General features: G+C 57.4%; 1 protein-coding gene across 2 annotated transcripts in view; it reads right to left on the reverse strand.

Moving 5' to 3' along the window:
* FBXO42 (F-box protein 42) overlaps window positions 1-17,255 on the reverse strand; it is a 111,403-nt gene that overhangs the window by 69,943 nt on the left and 24,205 nt on the right. Inside the window, exons 2-3 of one of the 2 annotated variants that reach the window (XM_064172182.1) lie at window positions 7,817-8,085; window positions 1,929-2,045 (exon numbers count right to left, since the gene is read on the reverse strand). In XM_064172182.1, coding sequence (XP_064028252.1) covers window positions 1,929-2,045; window positions 7,817-8,072 — 373 coding nt within the window. In that variant the 5' untranslated portion in view covers window positions 8,073-8,085. Of the gene's footprint in view, window positions 1-1,928; window positions 2,046-7,816; window positions 8,090-17,255 lie in introns of both variants that reach the window. The other variant, XM_064172180.1, reaches the window with a different exon arrangement.

The raw sequence follows: 17,255 nt of genomic DNA on the forward strand, positions 1-17,255 counted from the left end.
GGTGGAGTCTGTGTGGCTGGAGGGGTTGCAGCCAAGCCTGGCTGGGGCACTGAGTGCCATGGTCTGGTTGGTTGGGCAGGGCTGGGTGCTAGGTTGGGCTGGCTGAGCTTGGAGCTCTCTGCCAACCTGCTTCATTCTATGATTCTGTGCTGATGATCTGCTGGAGAAGCAGCCAGAGGACATCCCAGAGTGCTGTGGGGAAGCAAACCCAGTGGCTTTGATAGCCACAAGAGTCAAGTCTCTACCCAGTGAGCTTTTTACCGCAGGGGGCACAGAGCTCAGCCTCCAAAGGAGTCTCTGTGGACAATCTGTGAAAGCAGGAAGCCAAAATCCCACCCTAGCTCCAGGAAGTCTTCCTAGGAGCCACAAGCCAATAACCATGGTGAGCAGCTGCTGAAGCCTTGTGCCAAGTGCTTGTGCTGGCAGAGCAGCGAGTGCCAGCGACTGGCTGCAGCTCTGCGTGGGGACAGCCACAGGGGTGGCACTGCTGGATCCCGAGGGACCTGGTGCACAGCCCTTGGCTCAGCTCCCCAGCAGCAGGGTTGTTTTGGTTGGAAGAGATCTTTTAGATGATCCAGTCCAACCCTTAACCCAGCAGTGCCAGGGCAACAGTGAACCACTGCTCTCAGCACCACATCTCCACGGATTGGGGCCACCAAGATGCCCAGAGGGCTGCAGCAGCTCTGCTCTGAGGACAGGCTGAGAGAGTTGGGGGCTCTGTGGACAACTCCACACACATGGAAGCATTGCTGGGATTCCAAACGTTTACTGCCTCCCCCAGAGCTGTAACAGGCTGGAGGTTAAACAACTACAGCACTGCCAAAGCAAGCCTTGCATGAAAGCTCAGCCTGAGCCTGCAGTGTGAGTGCAGCCCAGAGAGCAACCCTGTGCTGGGCTGCAGCCAGAGCAGTGTGGGCACAGGGCAAGGGAGGGGATTCTGCCCCTTGGCTCTGCTCTCCTCAGACCCCACCGGCAGTCCTGGGGGCAGCTCTGCAGCCCCCAGCACAAGCAGCACATGGAAGGGTTGGAGCCAGCCCAGAGGAGGCCACCAAGATGCTGAGAGGGCTGCAGCAGCTCTGCTGTGAGCACAGGCTGAGAGAGTTGGGGCTGTGCAGGCTGGAGAGGAGAAGGCTTGGAGGAGAGCTTGGAGTGGCCTTGAAGGATCTGCAGGGGGCTGCAGGAGGGCTGGGGAGGGACTGTTGAGAAGGTCTGGGAATGGCAGGAGGAGGAGGAGGAGGAATGGGTTTGAAGTGGCAGAGGGGAGATGGAAAGTGGATGTGAGGAAGAGGTTGTTTGCAGGGAGGGTGGTGAGAGACTGGCACAGATTGAGGGTGGTGAGAGATTGGCACAGGTTGAGGGTGGTGAGACCCTGGCACAGGTTTCCCAGGGAGGTGTTCAGGACCAGGCTGGATGATGCCTTGAGTGACCTGTTCCAGTGGGAGGTGTCCCTGCATATGGCAGGGGGTTGGAACTGGCTGATCCTTGATCTCCCTTCCAACCTAAACCATTCTATGGTTTTATGGTTCTGTGATTTGAAACCCCTCCAAGGATGAGGACTTCACCACTGCCCTGGACAGCCTAGGCCAGGCCTGGACAACTCTCTCCATAAAGAAATTGCTCCTCATGTCCTACCTAACTGCTCCTGGGCCAGTTTCAGGCCATTTCCTCTTGTCCCATCATTTGCTCCTTGGCAGAAGAGCCCAACCCCCATCTCCCTCCAGCCTCCTTTCAGGGAGCTGTAGAGATCAATGAGGTCTCTCCTCAGCTTCCTCTTCTCCAGGCTCAACACTCCCAGCTCCCTCAGCTGCTACTCCTAAGATTTGTTCCTCAGCTTCCTTGCCCTTCTTTGGACCTTCTCCAGCCCCTCAATGTCCCTCTTGGAGGGAGGTTGCCCAGACTGCCCCCAGGGTTTGAGCAGAGCTACTTACTGTGGGAGAAGCGCTGGGTGATAGGGGTGCCAGGGTAGGGGTAGGTGCGACTCTCCCACTGGATGTTGCCTTCTTGCACTGCTTTGATGAAGCCATGGTAGCACTGATGGGCCACACCTAGGGGGAAACAAACCAAGGTGTCAGCAGAAGCTGGGCCACGTTAGGAACCAGCCCAGCCTGCAAGGTTGCAGGAGCAGCAGGACAGCAGCTCCGAGGCAGCTGGAGGTTATCAAGGGGGAGCGTGAAAGAGAACAGAGAGCAGGAGGTTGGGAGGGCAGGGAGGGTACCAGCAGGGCTCACTCTGCTCACTCACTCCACTGACACTCTGGCAGCTCCAGCTGGGGAAAGCAAAGCCTCTGTGAAAGGTAGGCAGGGGGAAGCAGATGGAGAGAGGTGATTCTGCTGCTCTGCTCTGCTGAGACCTCCCCTGGAGCCCTGTGGCCAGCTCTGCACCCAGCACAGGAGACAAAGAGACCTGCTGGGGAGGGTCCAGAGGAGGCCACCAAGATGATCAGAGAGCTGGAGACCCTCCCCTGTGGGGACAGGCTGAGAGAGTTGGGGCTGTTGAGCCTGGAGAAGGCTCCAAGGAGAGCTCAGAGCTGCATTTGAATATCTGCCAGGGGCAACAGACAGGCTGGGGAGGGACTGCTCAGAAGGGGCTGTGGGGATAGCACAGAGGGCAATGGTTTGAAACTGGAGCAGGGCAGGTTGAGGATGAACATGAGGAGGAAGCTCTGCACAGTGAGGGCAGTGGAACACCAGAACAGGCTGTCCAGGGCTGTGCTTGAGGCCCCATCCCTGGAGACATTCAAGGTTAGGCTTGCTGTGGCCCTGGCTCAGGCTGCTCCAGCTGGAGGTGTCCCTGCTGAGTGCAGGGGGTTGGACAAGATGAGTCCATGGGTCCTTCTACACAGTCCCTCCCCAGCCTTCCTGTAGCTCCCCCTCAGATACTGAAATGCAGCTCTAAGGTGTCCCTGGAGCCTTCTCTTCTCCAGGCAGAACAGCTCCAACTCTCCCAGCCTGTCCCCAGAGCAGAGCTTCACAGCCCTCTGAGCATCTTGGTGGCCACCTCTGGATCCACTCCAGCAGGTCCACATCATTCTTGTGTTGTGTGGTCTCATAACTGGACACAGCACTCCAGGAGAGGTCTCAGCAGCTCCTCAATGACCTTAGAGGTCTCTTCCAACCCAAGGAGTTCCACGAGTCTGTGATCATGAGAGCACAGAGCAGTGCTAAGTGCCTGAGGTGCAAGCACTCCTTGTGCAGGTGAGGCAGGGGATCTGGCCAGGCACAGCTCCTCCCTGCAGCAGGCCAGCCCCAGAGCTGCAGCTGACTTTGTGACTGGAGCCCAGGTGGCTGTGACCCTGCTGAGAGGGGCCAGACACTGCTCCCCGTGGCAGCAAACAGCTCTGGGGAAGCTTTACCCTGGCAGCAGCTCAGTGGCAGAGGCTCAGTGGCAGCAGTGCCACAACCTGCCAGGTTTTTTATCCCTCTCTCCTCTTCAAAGATCTGCTGGCTGAAGGCTCTGTGCCAGGAACAACCCCAGGCAAGAAATCCAGGAGAGAAAGCAGGAAGCTTCTGAACAAAATGAAGCCTGGGGTCCTCCAGCAGCTGGTCCCTGAGATGGTGTGGGAAACACAGCCTGAACTCTGGGGCCTCATGGCAGCTGGATCCTGGCAAGCAGGAACAGCTCAGCAGGAACAGCTAATCCTGTGTTCATCTCCAGGGACCTCTCTGCTTCCCAGCCTGCAGCCTGGCAATGCCATTCCCTTTTCTTGCTAGGATTGCCCCCCAAAAATGGCCCAGCTGCCCAGCACCACTCATGCCCTGAGCCTTGCAGCCTCAGCCTGCTCATCCCTTCCCTCCAGGGGTGGTTCTCACACAACAAGGGCATGGAACTGCTGGAGAAGGTCCAGAGGAGGCCATGAAGATGATCAGAGGGCTGGAAAACCTCTGCTCCAAGGACAGGCTGAGGGAGCTGGGGTTGTTCAGCCTGGGGAAAAGAAGGCTCCAGGGAGAGCTAACAGCAGCCTGCCAGGACCTGAAGTGGGCTACAAGAAGGCTGCAGAGGGACTGTGTGCAAAGGCCTGCAGGGACAGGATGAGAGGCAATGGTTTGAAATGAGAACAGAGCAGACTGAGGTTGGATGTGAGGAACAAGTTCTGCACCAGAACTTGCTCTGCAGTGCTGGAACACTGCAAGAGGTTGCCCAGGAAGGTGGCTGAGGCTCCATCCCTGGAGATGAATATTCAAGGTGAGGCATGCCAGGGCTCTGAGCAGCCTGCTCTAGTGGAGGATGCCCCTGATGAGTGCAGGGGGTTAGGTTGGATGAGCTCTGGAGGTCCTTTCCAACCCAAACCATTCTATGATTGTGTCTTTTGGGGTGAGCCAGCAGGACCTTGGTCATTCCAGCTGCATCCTTTGCAGCTCTGAAGGCTGTTCCAGGAACAAGCTCCAGGAGGAAGCACTCCTGAGCAAGCACAGCCCAGCAACGACTCAGGGGCTGCTGACACCTGAAAATCACATTCCAACAGGGGTGCAGGCTGCTGCTGCTGCCCCTGGATTGGGCAAATCAAGAGTCACTTGAGCACAGAATGGTTTAGGTTGGAAGGGACCTCAAGGATCAGCCAGTTCCAACCCCCCTGTCATAGGCAGAGACACCTCCCACTGGAACAGGCTGCTCAAGGCCTCATCCAGCCTGGTCCTGAACACCTCCAGGGAGGTTGTGGAGCACAGAAGCACCCAACGTGATCTTTGATCACGTTGGGTGCTTCTGTGCTCCACAACCTCCCTGGGAAACCTGTGCCAGTCTCTCACCACCCTCAACCTGTGCCAGTCTCTCCCCACCCTCAACCTGTGCCAGGCTCTCACCACCCTCAACCTGTGCCAGGCTCTCACCACCCTCCCTGCAAACAACTTCTTCCTCACATCCACTTTCCATCTCCCCTCTGACACTTCAAACCCATTCCTCCTCCTCCTCCTCCTGCCATTCCCAGACCTTCTCAATAGTCCCTCCCCAGCCCTCCTGCAGCCCCCTGCAGATCCTGCAAGGCCACTCCAAGCTCTCCTCCAAGCCTTCTCCTCTCCAGCCTGCACAGCCCCAACTCTCTCAGCCTGTGCTCAGAGCAGAGCTGCTGCAGCCCTCTCAGCATCTTGGTGGCCTCCTCTGGGCTGGCTCCAACCCTTCCATGTCCTGCTTGTGCTGGGGGCTGCAGAACTGCCCCCAGGACTGCAGGTGGGGTGTGAGGAGAGCAGAGCCAAGGGGCAGAATCCCCTCCCTTGCCCTGTGCCCACACTGCTCTGGCTGCAGCCCAGCACAGGGTTGCTCTCTGGGCTGCACTCACACTGCAGGCTCAGGTTGAGCTTTCATGCAAGGCTTGCTTTGGCAGTGCTGTAGTTGTTGAACCTCCAGCCTGTTACAGCTCTGGGGGAGGCAGAAAACGTTTGGAATCCCAGCAATGCTTCCATGTGTGTGGAGGAGTCCAGAAGCTGTTCCCCACAGGCCTGCCAAAGGTGCTTCTCACCTGCCTCTCACTCTGCACTGTGCAGAAGGAACAAGTGTCCCTGCTGCAGAAGCTGCCTCATCTCCCACTGATGTCCCTGTGGCCTCCTCCTCAGCTGTTGGCTTTTTCATGAAGCTTCAAATCCAAATGTGTCCCCCAGAGAGCAACAGAACAGATCTCAGTGTACCAAATGTCCTTCTCCAACCATTCACAGAATCCCAGAATGGCTCAGGTTGGAAGGGACCTCAGAGCTCTGCTCCAACCTCCCACCATGGGCAGGGACACTTCTCAGCTAGACTTGGTTGCCCAAAGCCTCATCCAATCTGGCCTTGGACACCCCCAGGGAGGAGGCAGCCACAGCCTCCCTGGGCAACTTATTCCAGACTCTCACCACCCTCCTACTGCAGAGCTTCTTCCTCAGCTCCACTCTAACCCTGCTCTGCCTCTGCTCCAAACCATTGCCCCTTGCCCTGCCTCCAGACCCCCTCAGCACAAGTCCCTCTGCAGCCTTCCTGCAGGCTCCCTTCAGGCACTGGCAGCAGCTATGAGCTGCCCCTGGAGCCTTCTCCTCTGCAGGCTGCACCCCCCCAGCTCCCTCAGCCTGTGCTCACAGCAGAGCTGCTCCAGCCCTGCCATCACCTCTGTGGCCTCCTCTGGCCTCACTCCACAGCTCTGTGTCCTTCTGCTGCTGGGGGCAGCAGGACTGGAGGTGAGGTCTGAGCAGAGCAGAGCCAAGGGGCACAATGCCCTCTCCTGCCCTGCTGCCCACACTGCTCTGGCTGCAGCCCAGCACATGGCTGCCTGCCAGGCTTCACCTTTCATTTATCCTGTCACATCAAACTGGCACTAAAATACCCCCACAAGGCTGCAGAATGAATGCAGCAGAGGCAAGGTTCAGCATCTGCACCTCAAGGCTACTCTTCAATATGCAGATCTGTGCTCAGGTGGATTTTCTGTAGCACCTCTCTTGAGCAGAGATGCAGGAACCAGTCACAGAGTTTGTTTCCAGCCAAAGGGAGCAGCTTTGGGAACATTAAGATGGAAACAAAGCACAAACAGAGCCATATCAGATGTGGGTTGGTGGCAACTGGGGCTGCTGTGCAGGGAGAGGAAGGTCAGCAGTGCATGGGGAGTGATCAAAAGCCTGGGAATGTTTGGGCTCTGCAGCCTGGAGAAGAGAAGGCTCCAAGGAGACCTCAGAGCAGCCTTGCAGGGCCTGAAGTGGCTGCAGGAGAGCTGGGGAGGGACTTTGGACAAGGACTGGGAGTGGTAGGATGAGGCACAATGGCTGTGAGCTGGGAGAGGGGAGACTGAGAGTGGAGATGAGGGAGAAATTGTTGAGAGAGACTGGGGAGAGACTGGCACAGGCTGCCCAGGGAGGCTGTGGCTGTCTCTTGCCTGGAGGTGTTCCAGGCCAGGCTGGATGAGGCCTTGAGCAGCCTGTGCTGGTGGGAGGTGTCCCTGTTGATGGCAGGGGGTTGGAACTGGCTGAGCTTTAAGGTCCCTTCCAACCCAACCCATTCTGAGATTCTATGGCAAGCACTGCAGAGCTGCTCTGCTGTGGAGATTTGGGAGGTTCACTCCTTTAAAATGACACTCACTGAGGGCTTCAATTTTGTGTCATTAGCACAGAACTGCTTGGGTTGGGATCTCCTCTCAGATCCTCCAGTCCAACCAGCAACCCAGCACCAGCAAGGCCACTAAACCATAAAATCACAGAATCAGGCAGGTTGGAAGAGAGCTCCAAGCTCAGCCAGCCCAACCTGGCACCCAGCCCTGCCCAACCAACCAGACCATGGCACTCAGTGCCCCAACCAGGCTTTGATGTCCCCAACTGCCACAGCCACAGGTTTCTGCAACACCTCCAGGGATGAGGACTCCACCACCTCCCTGGGCAGCCTCTTCCAATCTCTGACCACTCTTGCAGAGCAGAAACTGTTCCTCATCTCCAACCTATCCCTCCCCAGCACAATTTCAGGCCATTTCCTCTCCTTCCATCACCTGACAGCAGGGAGAAGAAACCAACCCCACCTCATTCCAGCCTCCTCTCAGGTTGTTGCAGAGAGCAGCTCCCCTTGAAGCCATGAGCTGCCTCTCTGTTCCATTCCCAGCTGAACTCCCCTGGCACAATTTCAGGCCATTTCCTCTCCTTCTATCACCTGCCAGCAGCCAGCAGTCCCACAACCCCTCCAGCAGAGCCTGGAGCTGTTTTTCTGGCTAAAAGACCAATTTCTGCTTTGTCTTTTTTTTTCCTGGCACCTTGCAGCAGTTAAATCTCTGAGCCTGAGGAGCAAAGCAGCAGCAAAACAAAGCAAAGAGCAGTTGGGATCCAAGCCTGTGCTGCCCCCTGGAATGAAACGCCCAAGCCCAGCCCAGCTGCTGTACCTTTGATGAGTCGATACCACTGCTTGCAGACAAGGGCAGCAGTCTTGTGCTCCTGGTAGGGTGACAGGAAGGAGAGGATGTACTCCAGGACCTCCTCTGGGAGCTCCACCATGGACCTGTTATGCCTGGGTTCCTCCAGCTCCAGCTCAGCCTGCGGCTCATCGTCTTGCTCCATCGTCCCTTCCCCCACGGTGTCTTCTGCATCCACGGCCATGAAACCATCATCATCGCTGTCTGAGGAGCTGGCCATGGCCATGGCATCCCACTGCCTGGCTGCCAGGAGGGGGAGAGAAAGGAAACACAGCAGCAAGGTCAGCCAGACAGTTAACAGCAGCAGCAATGTGTGCTGGGCTGCAGCAGGAGCACTGTGCTTGCCCTGACTGAACTTCATGAGGTTCTCCTCTATGCAGCTCTCTCCAGCCTGCCCAGGTCGAATACTAACACCTAAGGTGATGCTTGATGACCACTTGGTGGGTGGAAATCCACACAGCTCTTCATATCCACATGTCCACTGTGTGCTGGGCTGCAGCCAGAGCAGTGTGGGCACAGGGCAAGGGAGGGGATTCTGCCCCTTGGCTCTGCTCTCCTCACACCCCACCTGCAGTCCTGGGGGCAGTTCTGCAGCCCCCAGCACAAGCAGGACATGGAAGGGTTGGAGCCAGCCCAGAGGAGGCCACCAAGATGCTGAGAGGGCTGCAGCAGCTCTGCTCTGAGCACAGGCTGAGAGAGTTGGGGCTGTGCAGGCTGGAGAGGAGAAGGCTTGGAGGAGAGCTTGGAGTGGCCTTGCAGGATGTGCAGGGGGCTGCAGGAGGGCTGGGGAGGGACTATTGAGAAGGTCTGGGAATGGCAGGAGGAGGAGGAGGAATGGGTTTGAAGTGGCAGAAGGGAGATGGAAAGTGGATGTGAGGAAGAAGTTTGCAGGGAGGGTGGTGAGAGACTGGCACAGGTTGAGGGTGGTGAGAGCCTGGCACAGGTTGAGGGTGGTGAGACCCTGGCACAGGTTTCCCAGGGAGGTTGTGGAGCACAGAAGCACCCAATGTGATCAAAGATCAAAGATCACATTGGGTGCTTCTGTGCTCCACAACCTCCCTTAAGGTGTTCAGGACCAGGCTGGATGAGGCCTTGAGTGACCTGTTCCAGTGGGAGGTGTCTCTGCCTATGGCAGGAGGTTGGAACTGGCTGATCCTTTGGTCCCTTCCAACCTAAACCATTCCAGGATTGTTCCAGCAGCATCCAGCACACCACAGCTCTGCTCTTGGGAATGATCTGCTCCCAGTTCTTACTGGGAGAGGAAAAGCTCCCAGGGTTTACTGCTGCTGAAAGGTTGGACCATGGGACCTTGGACCTGCAGCTATGCAGAGCAGCTCCAGTGCAGGGTGACAGAGCCAGGGCAGAAATGCAGCAGGAGATAAATGCACCCTGAGGAGCAGGCAGGGTGCCCAGCTGGCAAGGCCTGCAACTGACCTTTGCTTGCTGCTGCAAAACATCCCTGGGCAATACTTCCTAGGAAGCAGCCAGCCTGGTGTGGGGACAGCTGTGACAGCTCTGCCTTCCTGTGCTGTCATGTGAAGCACATTTGTCAAGCTCTGCTTTGGGCCCTTCCCAGCCAGGCTGGGGCTCAGTGCAGCCAACTTCAGCCCCTGCCAATTCCAGCCACTTCCACAGGATGTGAGGCAGTGCTGCTGGAAAAGGCTTCCCACTCTCTGTGCAGCCAGAGCTGCTCCTCCAAGGGAAGTTGCTTTCCCCCTCTCTAGGGCCAGGGGGGGCTTTGGTGGCAAACATTCCCTCAGGCTTTGCCCTGAGAAGGTTTTGCTGAGGGCTGAAGGTAAATCAGCTTCAAGGCCTTGGCTTTGGGAATGCAGCAGTGTGTGGGGATGGCTGTGAGGGCACTCAGAAGGTGTCAGAGCCAGGGCTGGGCTTGGATTCACTGCAGCACAGAGTGGTAGGGGTTGAAAGGACCTCTGGAGATCATCCAGGCCAAGCCCCCTGCCAGAGCAGCATCACCCAGGGCAGGGCACACAGGGACACATCCAGGAGGGTCTGGAAAGTCTCCACAGGAGACTCCACAGCCTCTCTGGGCAGCCTGCTCCAAGGCTCACTCACACTGGCAAAGTTTCCCCTCCTGTTCCCCTGGCACCTCCTCTGCTCCAGCCTGCCCCAGTGCCCCTTGTGCTGCCCTTGGCCACCCCTGGCCAGAGCCTGCCTGTGTCCTGCCCACACTGCCCTGCACATCCTCAGCACAGCACTGAGGGCAGCCCTCAGGCTGCTCTGCTGCCAGCTCCCAGCCCCAGCTGCCTCAGCCTGGCCCCACAGGAGATGTTCACTGCCTGCAGCAGCTCTGGCTCTGGGCTGGGCTCTCTCAAGCAGTTCCCTGAGCTCCTTCTTGACCTGAGGAGCCCAGACCTGGACACAGCATTCCAGATGTGGCCTCAGCAGGGCAGAGCAGAGGGGGAGGAGAACCTCTCTGGACCTACTCACCACAGGCTCTCTGATACCCCCCAGGATGCCCTTGGCCACAAGGGGCCAAGGATGCAACTGCTCCTTGACTGCTCCTGAAGCCAAGGTAACTGAAATGAAGGTAACTCAGCAGAGCATTGCTGGGAAAAGAACTTTAAGTCCAACTCTGACCCCAGTACTGCCAGGACCCCACCAAACCATGGCCCTCAGCACCACAGCTCCAAGGCTTTGGACCCCTGCAGGGATGGGGACTGCACCACTGCCCTGGGTAGCTTGGGCCATGTCTTGACAACCCTCAAGGGGAAGAAATTGCTCCTCATGGCCAACCTAAACCTTCCTGGGAGCAACCTGAGGCTATTTGCTCTTGTGGTATGAGGACTTGTTCCATGGGGTAAGAGACCAACCCCCACCTGGCTCCAACCTCCTTTCAGGGAGCTGGAGAGGAGAAGGTCTCTTAGTATTGATCTCATGGAGGATGTCCCTGCTCACTGCAGAGGTCTTGGAGTAGATGACCTTTGGAGGTCCCTTCCAACCCAATCCACTCTCTGATTCTCTGTCAGAAAACAGAGCTGCAAGACCTTGGAGTGCTGGTGGGCAGCAGGTTCTGCGTGGGGCAGCAGTGTGCCCTTGTGGCAGCCTGGGGGCACTGGGAAAAGTGTGGCCAGCAGGGCCAGGGAGGTTCTGCTCCCCCTCTGCTCTGCTCTGCTCTGCTCTGCTCTGCTCTGCTCTGCTGAGACCACACCTGCAATACTGGCTCCAGTTTTGGGCTCCCCAGTTCAGGAGAGACAAAGACCTGCTGGAGAGAGTCCAGCAGAGAGCCATGAGGATCACAGGGGTCAGGAGGGATCCAAAGAGCTCATCCAGTCCAACCCCCCTGCCAGAGCAGGGCCACCCAATCCAGCTCAGGGCACACAGGAGCACATCCAGACACAGGATGCCTGTGGGACTTGAGCATGTCCCCTAGGGAGAGAGCCTGAGAGCCCTGGGGGTGGTTAGTCTGGAGAGGAGAAGGCTGAGAGGAGATCTGAGCCATCTGCACAAATATCTGAGGGGTGGGGGGCAAGGGGCTGGGGCCAAGCTCTGTTGGGTGGGCAGCAGCAGTAAGCCAAGGAGCAACAGCTCCAAACTGGAACAGAGAAGGTTTCAGCTCAACAGGAGGGGAAACTTCTTTACAGTGAGGGTGGCAGAGCCTCAAGCTGTGTCAGGGCAGGTTGAGGCTGGGTATTAGGAGGAAGTTGTTGTCAGAGAGAGTGATTGGCACTGGAATGGGCTGCCCAGGGAGGTGGTGGAGTCTGTGTGGCTGGAGGTGTTGCAGCCAAGGCTGGCTGGGGCACTGAGTGCCATGGTCTGGTTGGTTGGGCAGGGCTGGGTGCTAGGTTGGGCTGGCTGAGCTTGGAGCTCTCTTCCAACCTGCCTGATTCTCTGATTCTACCCAGAGAGGTTGTGGAGTCTCCTCTGGAGGCTTTCAAAACCTGCCTGGATGCATTCCTGTGCCAGCTGCCCTGAGTGATGCTGCCTTGGCAGAGAAGCTGGACTGGATGACCTCTGGAGGTCCCTTCCAGCCTCTACACTTCTGTGATTCTGTCACTTTCAGCTGCCAGCAGGAGCAAAGGAAGCTGCTGTGAGCTCACAGCAATGCAAACCCTGCCCAAGCTTTTCCCACCTCAGCATCCACCGAGCTGAGGAGCCATGGGAACAGCAGGGAGGAGAACCCTGCCATGACAGCTTGCTGCAGCTCAGGAACATGCTGCATGACAGCATCACCCTCCACTTCTGTCAGCTTCCCTGACCAAGCAGCAGCAGGAAATCCACAGAGCTGCCAATCTTTGGGAGATCCAAATCAGAGAATCAGGCAGGTTGGAAGAGAGCTCCAAGCTCAGCCAGCCCAACCTAGCACCCAGCCCTGCCCAACCAACCAGACCATGGCACTCAGTGCCCCAGCCAGCCTTGGCTGCAACACCTCCAGCCACACAGACTCCACCACCTCCCTGGGCAGCCCATTCCAATGCCAATCACTCTCTCTGACAACAACTTCCTAACAACAGCCAGCCTAGACCTGCCCTGCCACAGCTTCAGCCTGGGGCCCCTTCTTCTGGCCCTGGCTGCCTGGCAGCAGAGCCCAACCCCACCTGGCTACAGCCTCCCTGCAGGCAGCTGCAGGCAGCAATGAGCTCTGCCCTGAGCCTCCTCTGCTGCAGGCTGCACCCCCCCAGCTCCCTCAGCCTCTCCTCACAGGGCTGTGCTCCAGGCCCCTCCCCAGCCTTGCTGCCCTTCTCTCAACACCTTCCAGCACCTCAGCAGCTCTCTGCAATGGAGGAGCCCACAACTGGACACAGCACTGCAGGGGTGGTCTGAGCAGTGCTGAGCACAGGGGCACAAGAACCTCCCTTGTCCTGCTGCCCACACTGCTCCTGAGCCAGCCCAGGATGCCATTGGCTCTGCTGCCCACCTGGGCACACTGAACAATCCAACTCACACTTCTCAGCCCAGCAGCTGCTCAGCACATTCCTCACCCCAGCCCCTTCCCCTCCCTCCATTCCTCAGGAATCCTTCTAAGAGTCAAAGCTGTGACAGGGAAGAGCTGAACAAGAGAAGGCTTTGAGGGGAGCTGCCAGCAGGCTGCGTTAGGCAGCAGACAGCTCACAAATTCCCAGGGACTGAGGAATGGGAGACTCAGGGGGGAAAAAAGAAGGAAGAAAATCGTGGAACTGTGCTAAAAAGCTAATTAGAGGCCAGAGGGTTGGGTGCTTTCCAAGCCTCTTCCACCACGAAGTGGTGATTTCCATCTCAGCACAGCAGGAAGCCAGCGGCTGCTGGATGTGGTTTTGCTCCAGCTGAAGAGGGCTGCAGGGTGATAGAATCATAAAGGTTGGAAAGGACCTTCAAGATCATTGAGTCCAACTCTAAAACCCAACTGCCATGAGCATTAAACTGCACCCTGGAGCAGAGTTCAGCCAAGGCCTTGGTCTGAGGTGGAGGTGAGAGGCAGCTGTGACTCTGCAGGAGCTTCTGCAGGCTGCAGACTGTGCCCTGCTGTAGGTCCTCAGCACCAGGGAAGCAGCCAGATGGAAGGTGGGTGGGGAAGCTCAGTGGCTTTAACAAAAATCACCAACACTTAGCAGAGAATCAGAGAGCTGTTTGGGTTGGAAAAGCTCTCTAAGGTCATTCAGTCCAACCATCAACCCTACCCCACCATGGCCACTCAACCCCAAGCACCAGGGCCAGAGCTTTCTGGAATGCCGCCAGGGATGAGGACTCCACCACCTTCCTGGGCAGCCTGTGCCAGCACCTGCAGCAAAGGTTGCTCCTCATGTCCAATCCAAACCTCCTCTAGAGCAATTTCAGGCCAATTTCTCTTGTCTGTTGCTCCACACTAGGGAGATGAGACCAACCCTCACCTTGCTCCAACCTCCCTCCGGGTAGCTGTAGAGAGCAACGAGGTCTCTGCTCAGCCTCCTCTTCTCCAGACTAACCCCAGCTCCCTCAGCCACTCCTCTCTGATGGCCCCCAAACCCCTCCCCAGCCTTGCTGCTCTTCTCTGGACACCTTCCAGCCCCTCCTGTGGTGCCCAGAACTGAACCCACTGCTCAAGCTGTGGCCTCAGCAGTGCCCAGTACAGGGGCACCATCACCGCCCTGCTCCTGCTGGCTACACTGGGTTTGATCCAGGCCAGGATGCTGGTGGCATCCTTGGCCACCTGGGCACACCCTGGCTTGTGTTCAGCTGCCCACCAGCACCTCAAGATCCTTTTCCACCAGGCTGCTTTCCAGACACTCTGTCCCAAGCCTCCTGCTGCCTATCTGACAGCTTGGGGAAACCCAGGAGGAGAAACATCCACCCAGGAGGAGGAACATCCATCCAGGAGGAGGAACATCCACCCAGGAGGAGGAACATCCACCCAGGAGGAGGAACATCCCCCCAGGAGGAGAATCATCCACCCAGGAGGAGGAACATCCACCCAGGAGGAGAATCATCCACCCAGGAGGAGGAACATCCACCCAGGAGGAGGAACATCCACCCAGGAGGAGGAACATCCACCCAGGAGGAGAATCATCCACCCAGGAGGAGAATCATCCACCCAGGAGGAGGAACATCCACCCAGGAGGAGGAACATCCACCCAGGAGGAGAATCATCCACCCAGGAGGAGGAACATCCACCCAGGAGGAGGAACATCCACCCAGGAGGAGAATTATCCACCCAGGAGGAGGAACATCCACCCAGGAGGAGAATTATCCACCCAGGAGGAGGAACATCCACCCAGGAGGTGCTTCAGGACTGAAAGCTGTGCTGCAAAAGCAGAGCAGCTCATTTGCAGCCAGATCAGGTACCAAGGGACACCAGCAGGGTGACAACGATGAGCATAAGCCTCAGCTCAACAGGTTCACACAAGACATCTGCTGTGCTGCTGAGGCTGAGAAGCTAAAGCTGATCTGTGTTGCCCAACGGCTTCTGTTTAGCCTTTGAGTAATCACAGCCTGGTAGGGGTTGGAAAGGACCTCCAGAGATCATCGAGTCCAAGCCCCCTGCCAGAGCAGGATTGCCTCAGGCAGGTCACAGAATCACAGAACAGGTTGGGTTGGAAGAGACCTTCAGGATCATCCAGTTCCAACCCCCTGCCATCAACAGGGACACCTCCCAGCAGCACAGCTTGCTCAAAGCCTCATCCAATCTGGCACTGAACACCTCCAGGCAAGAGGCAGCCACAGCCTCCCTGGGCAGCCTGTGCCAGACTCTCCCCACCCTCACTCTCAACAATGTCTTCCTCATCTCCACTCTCAGTCTCCCCTTCTTGAGCTTCAAGGACACTTTTTCTCTTCATTTCATACTTTCAGTTCCTCCAAATGTCATGTCCTGATGGGTCTTGAATGTCTCCAGAGAAGGAGACTCCACAACCTCTCTGGGCAGCCTGCTCCAGGCCTCCAGCACCCTCACACCAAACAAGTTTCACCTCCTGTTCTGGCAAAACCTCCTTGGGTTCTAGTTTGTGCTCCCTTGTCCTGTCCCTGGGCACCACTGAATCACAGAATCAAGCAGGCTGGAAGACAGCTCAAAGCTCACCCAGCCCGACCTAGCACCCAGCCCTGGCCAGTCATAGGATCAAGCAGGATGGAAGAGAGCTCCAAGCTCCTCCAGCCCAACCTGGCACCCAGCCCTGGCCAATCATAGGATCAAGCAGGCTGGAAGAGAGCTCCAAGCTCACCCAGCCCAACCTGGCACCCAGCCCTGGCCAGTCATAGGATCAAGCAGGCTGGAAGAGAGCTCCAAGCTCACCCAGCCCAACCTAGCACCCAGCCCTGGCCAATCACAGAATCAAGCAGGCTGGAAGAGAGCTCCAAGCTCAATCAGCCCAACCTATCCCCCAGCCCTATCCAATCACTGAATCAAGCAGGTTGGAAGAGAGCTCCAAGCTCACCCAGCCCAGCCTAGCACCCAGCCCTGGCCAATCATAGGATCAAGCAGGCTGGAAGAGAGCTCCAAGCTCACCCAGCCCAACCTAGCACCCAGCCCTGCCCAACCAACCAGACCATGGCACTCAGTGCCCCAGCCAGCCTTGGCTGCAACACCTGAAGGGGCTGGAGGTGCAGGAATGAACACCCAGCTAGCAAAGGAATCTTTCCAGTGATTAAAGCCCCCTTTGGATCCTCTGGAGCAGGCCTGGGAACAACCCAACACAAGTTAATGACAGCTTGGAGGTCAGAGAAGAAGCTTTGAGGCTCATTTCAAGCAGGGAAACCTCTCACTGCCTCCAACAGCACCAAGCTGGGGCTGCAGCAGCTGAGCTGAGCTGTGTCTGCTCTCAGCAGCCCTTTGATGAATATTTCAACCACTAAATGCAGCTAACTTTGCCAGCTCATCACTTTCTAAACGTTTGAGCAGCAGAAATCATCACTCTGGGAGCTTTCACACCCACACTGGGTTGTTCTGCTGGAGAAAAACAGCTGGCAGTAAACTCAGCTCCCAAAAGACAAGAGGCTGTCAAAAGAATCCTTCAAAGCCTGACCTGCCACGGATGTGGATTCTGCTCTCAGGGCATGAGGACAGCAGGCTGGGAATTCCCAACCTCCAATCTCACAGCAGCAAAAGCTCTGTGTCCTCTGACCCTGCTCCAAGGGCAGAAACAGGAAAGTGATTATGAGAGAGCTGAAGCATCCCAGGCAGCTTCTCTCATCCATTATTCAGCAGCTCCATGGAAGAAAATCCCACAGCAGTGTTTTCCAAGTGATTCCAAGAGCAGTCCAAGCTGGATCTCAGGAAATATTTCTGCACTGAAAGGGTTCTCAGACATGGGACTGGCTGGAGAGCAGCCCTGAGCAGAGGGACTTGGGGGTGCTGCTGGAGGAGAAGCTCCACAGGAGCCAGCAGTGTGCACTTGCAGCCCAGAGAGCCAAGCAGAGCCTGGGCTGCAGCAGCAGCAGTGTGGCCAGCAGGGCCAGGGAGGGGATTCTGCCCCTCTGCTCTGCTCTGCTCTGCTCAGACCCCACCTGGAGTCCTGCATCCAGCTCTGAAGCCCCTGCGACAAGAGGGCTGTGGAGATGCTGGAGAGTGTCCAGAGCAGGGCCAGGAGGATGCTCAGAGGCTGCAGCAGCTCTGCTGTGAGCACAGACTGAAAGAGTTGGGGCTGTGCAGGCTGGAGCAGAGGAGGCTCCCAGGGGACCTTCTTGTGGCCTGCCAGGATCTGAAGGGGGCTCCAAAGAAGCTGGGGAGGGACTTTTGAGGCTGTGAGGGAGTGGCAGGAGTGGGGGGGATGGAGCAAAGCTGGAGGTGGGGAGAGTGAGGCTGGAGGTGAGGAGGAAGTTGTTGAGCAGGAGAGTGGTGAGAGGCTGGAATGGGTTGCCCAGGGAGGGGGTTGAGGCCCCATGGCTGGAGGTGTTTGAGGCCAGGCTGGCTGAGGCTGTGTGCAGCCTGCTCTAGGGTAGGGTGTCCCTGGGCATGGCAGGGGGTTGGCATTGGCTGCTCCTTGTGGTCCCTTCCAGCCCTGAC

Source organism: Pogoniulus pusillus, chromosome 36 (assembly GCF_015220805.1).
Source record: "Pogoniulus pusillus isolate bPogPus1 chromosome 36, bPogPus1.pri, whole genome shotgun sequence".
In the NCBI taxonomy this organism is placed as follows: domain Eukaryota; kingdom Metazoa; phylum Chordata; class Aves; order Piciformes; family Lybiidae; genus Pogoniulus; species Pogoniulus pusillus.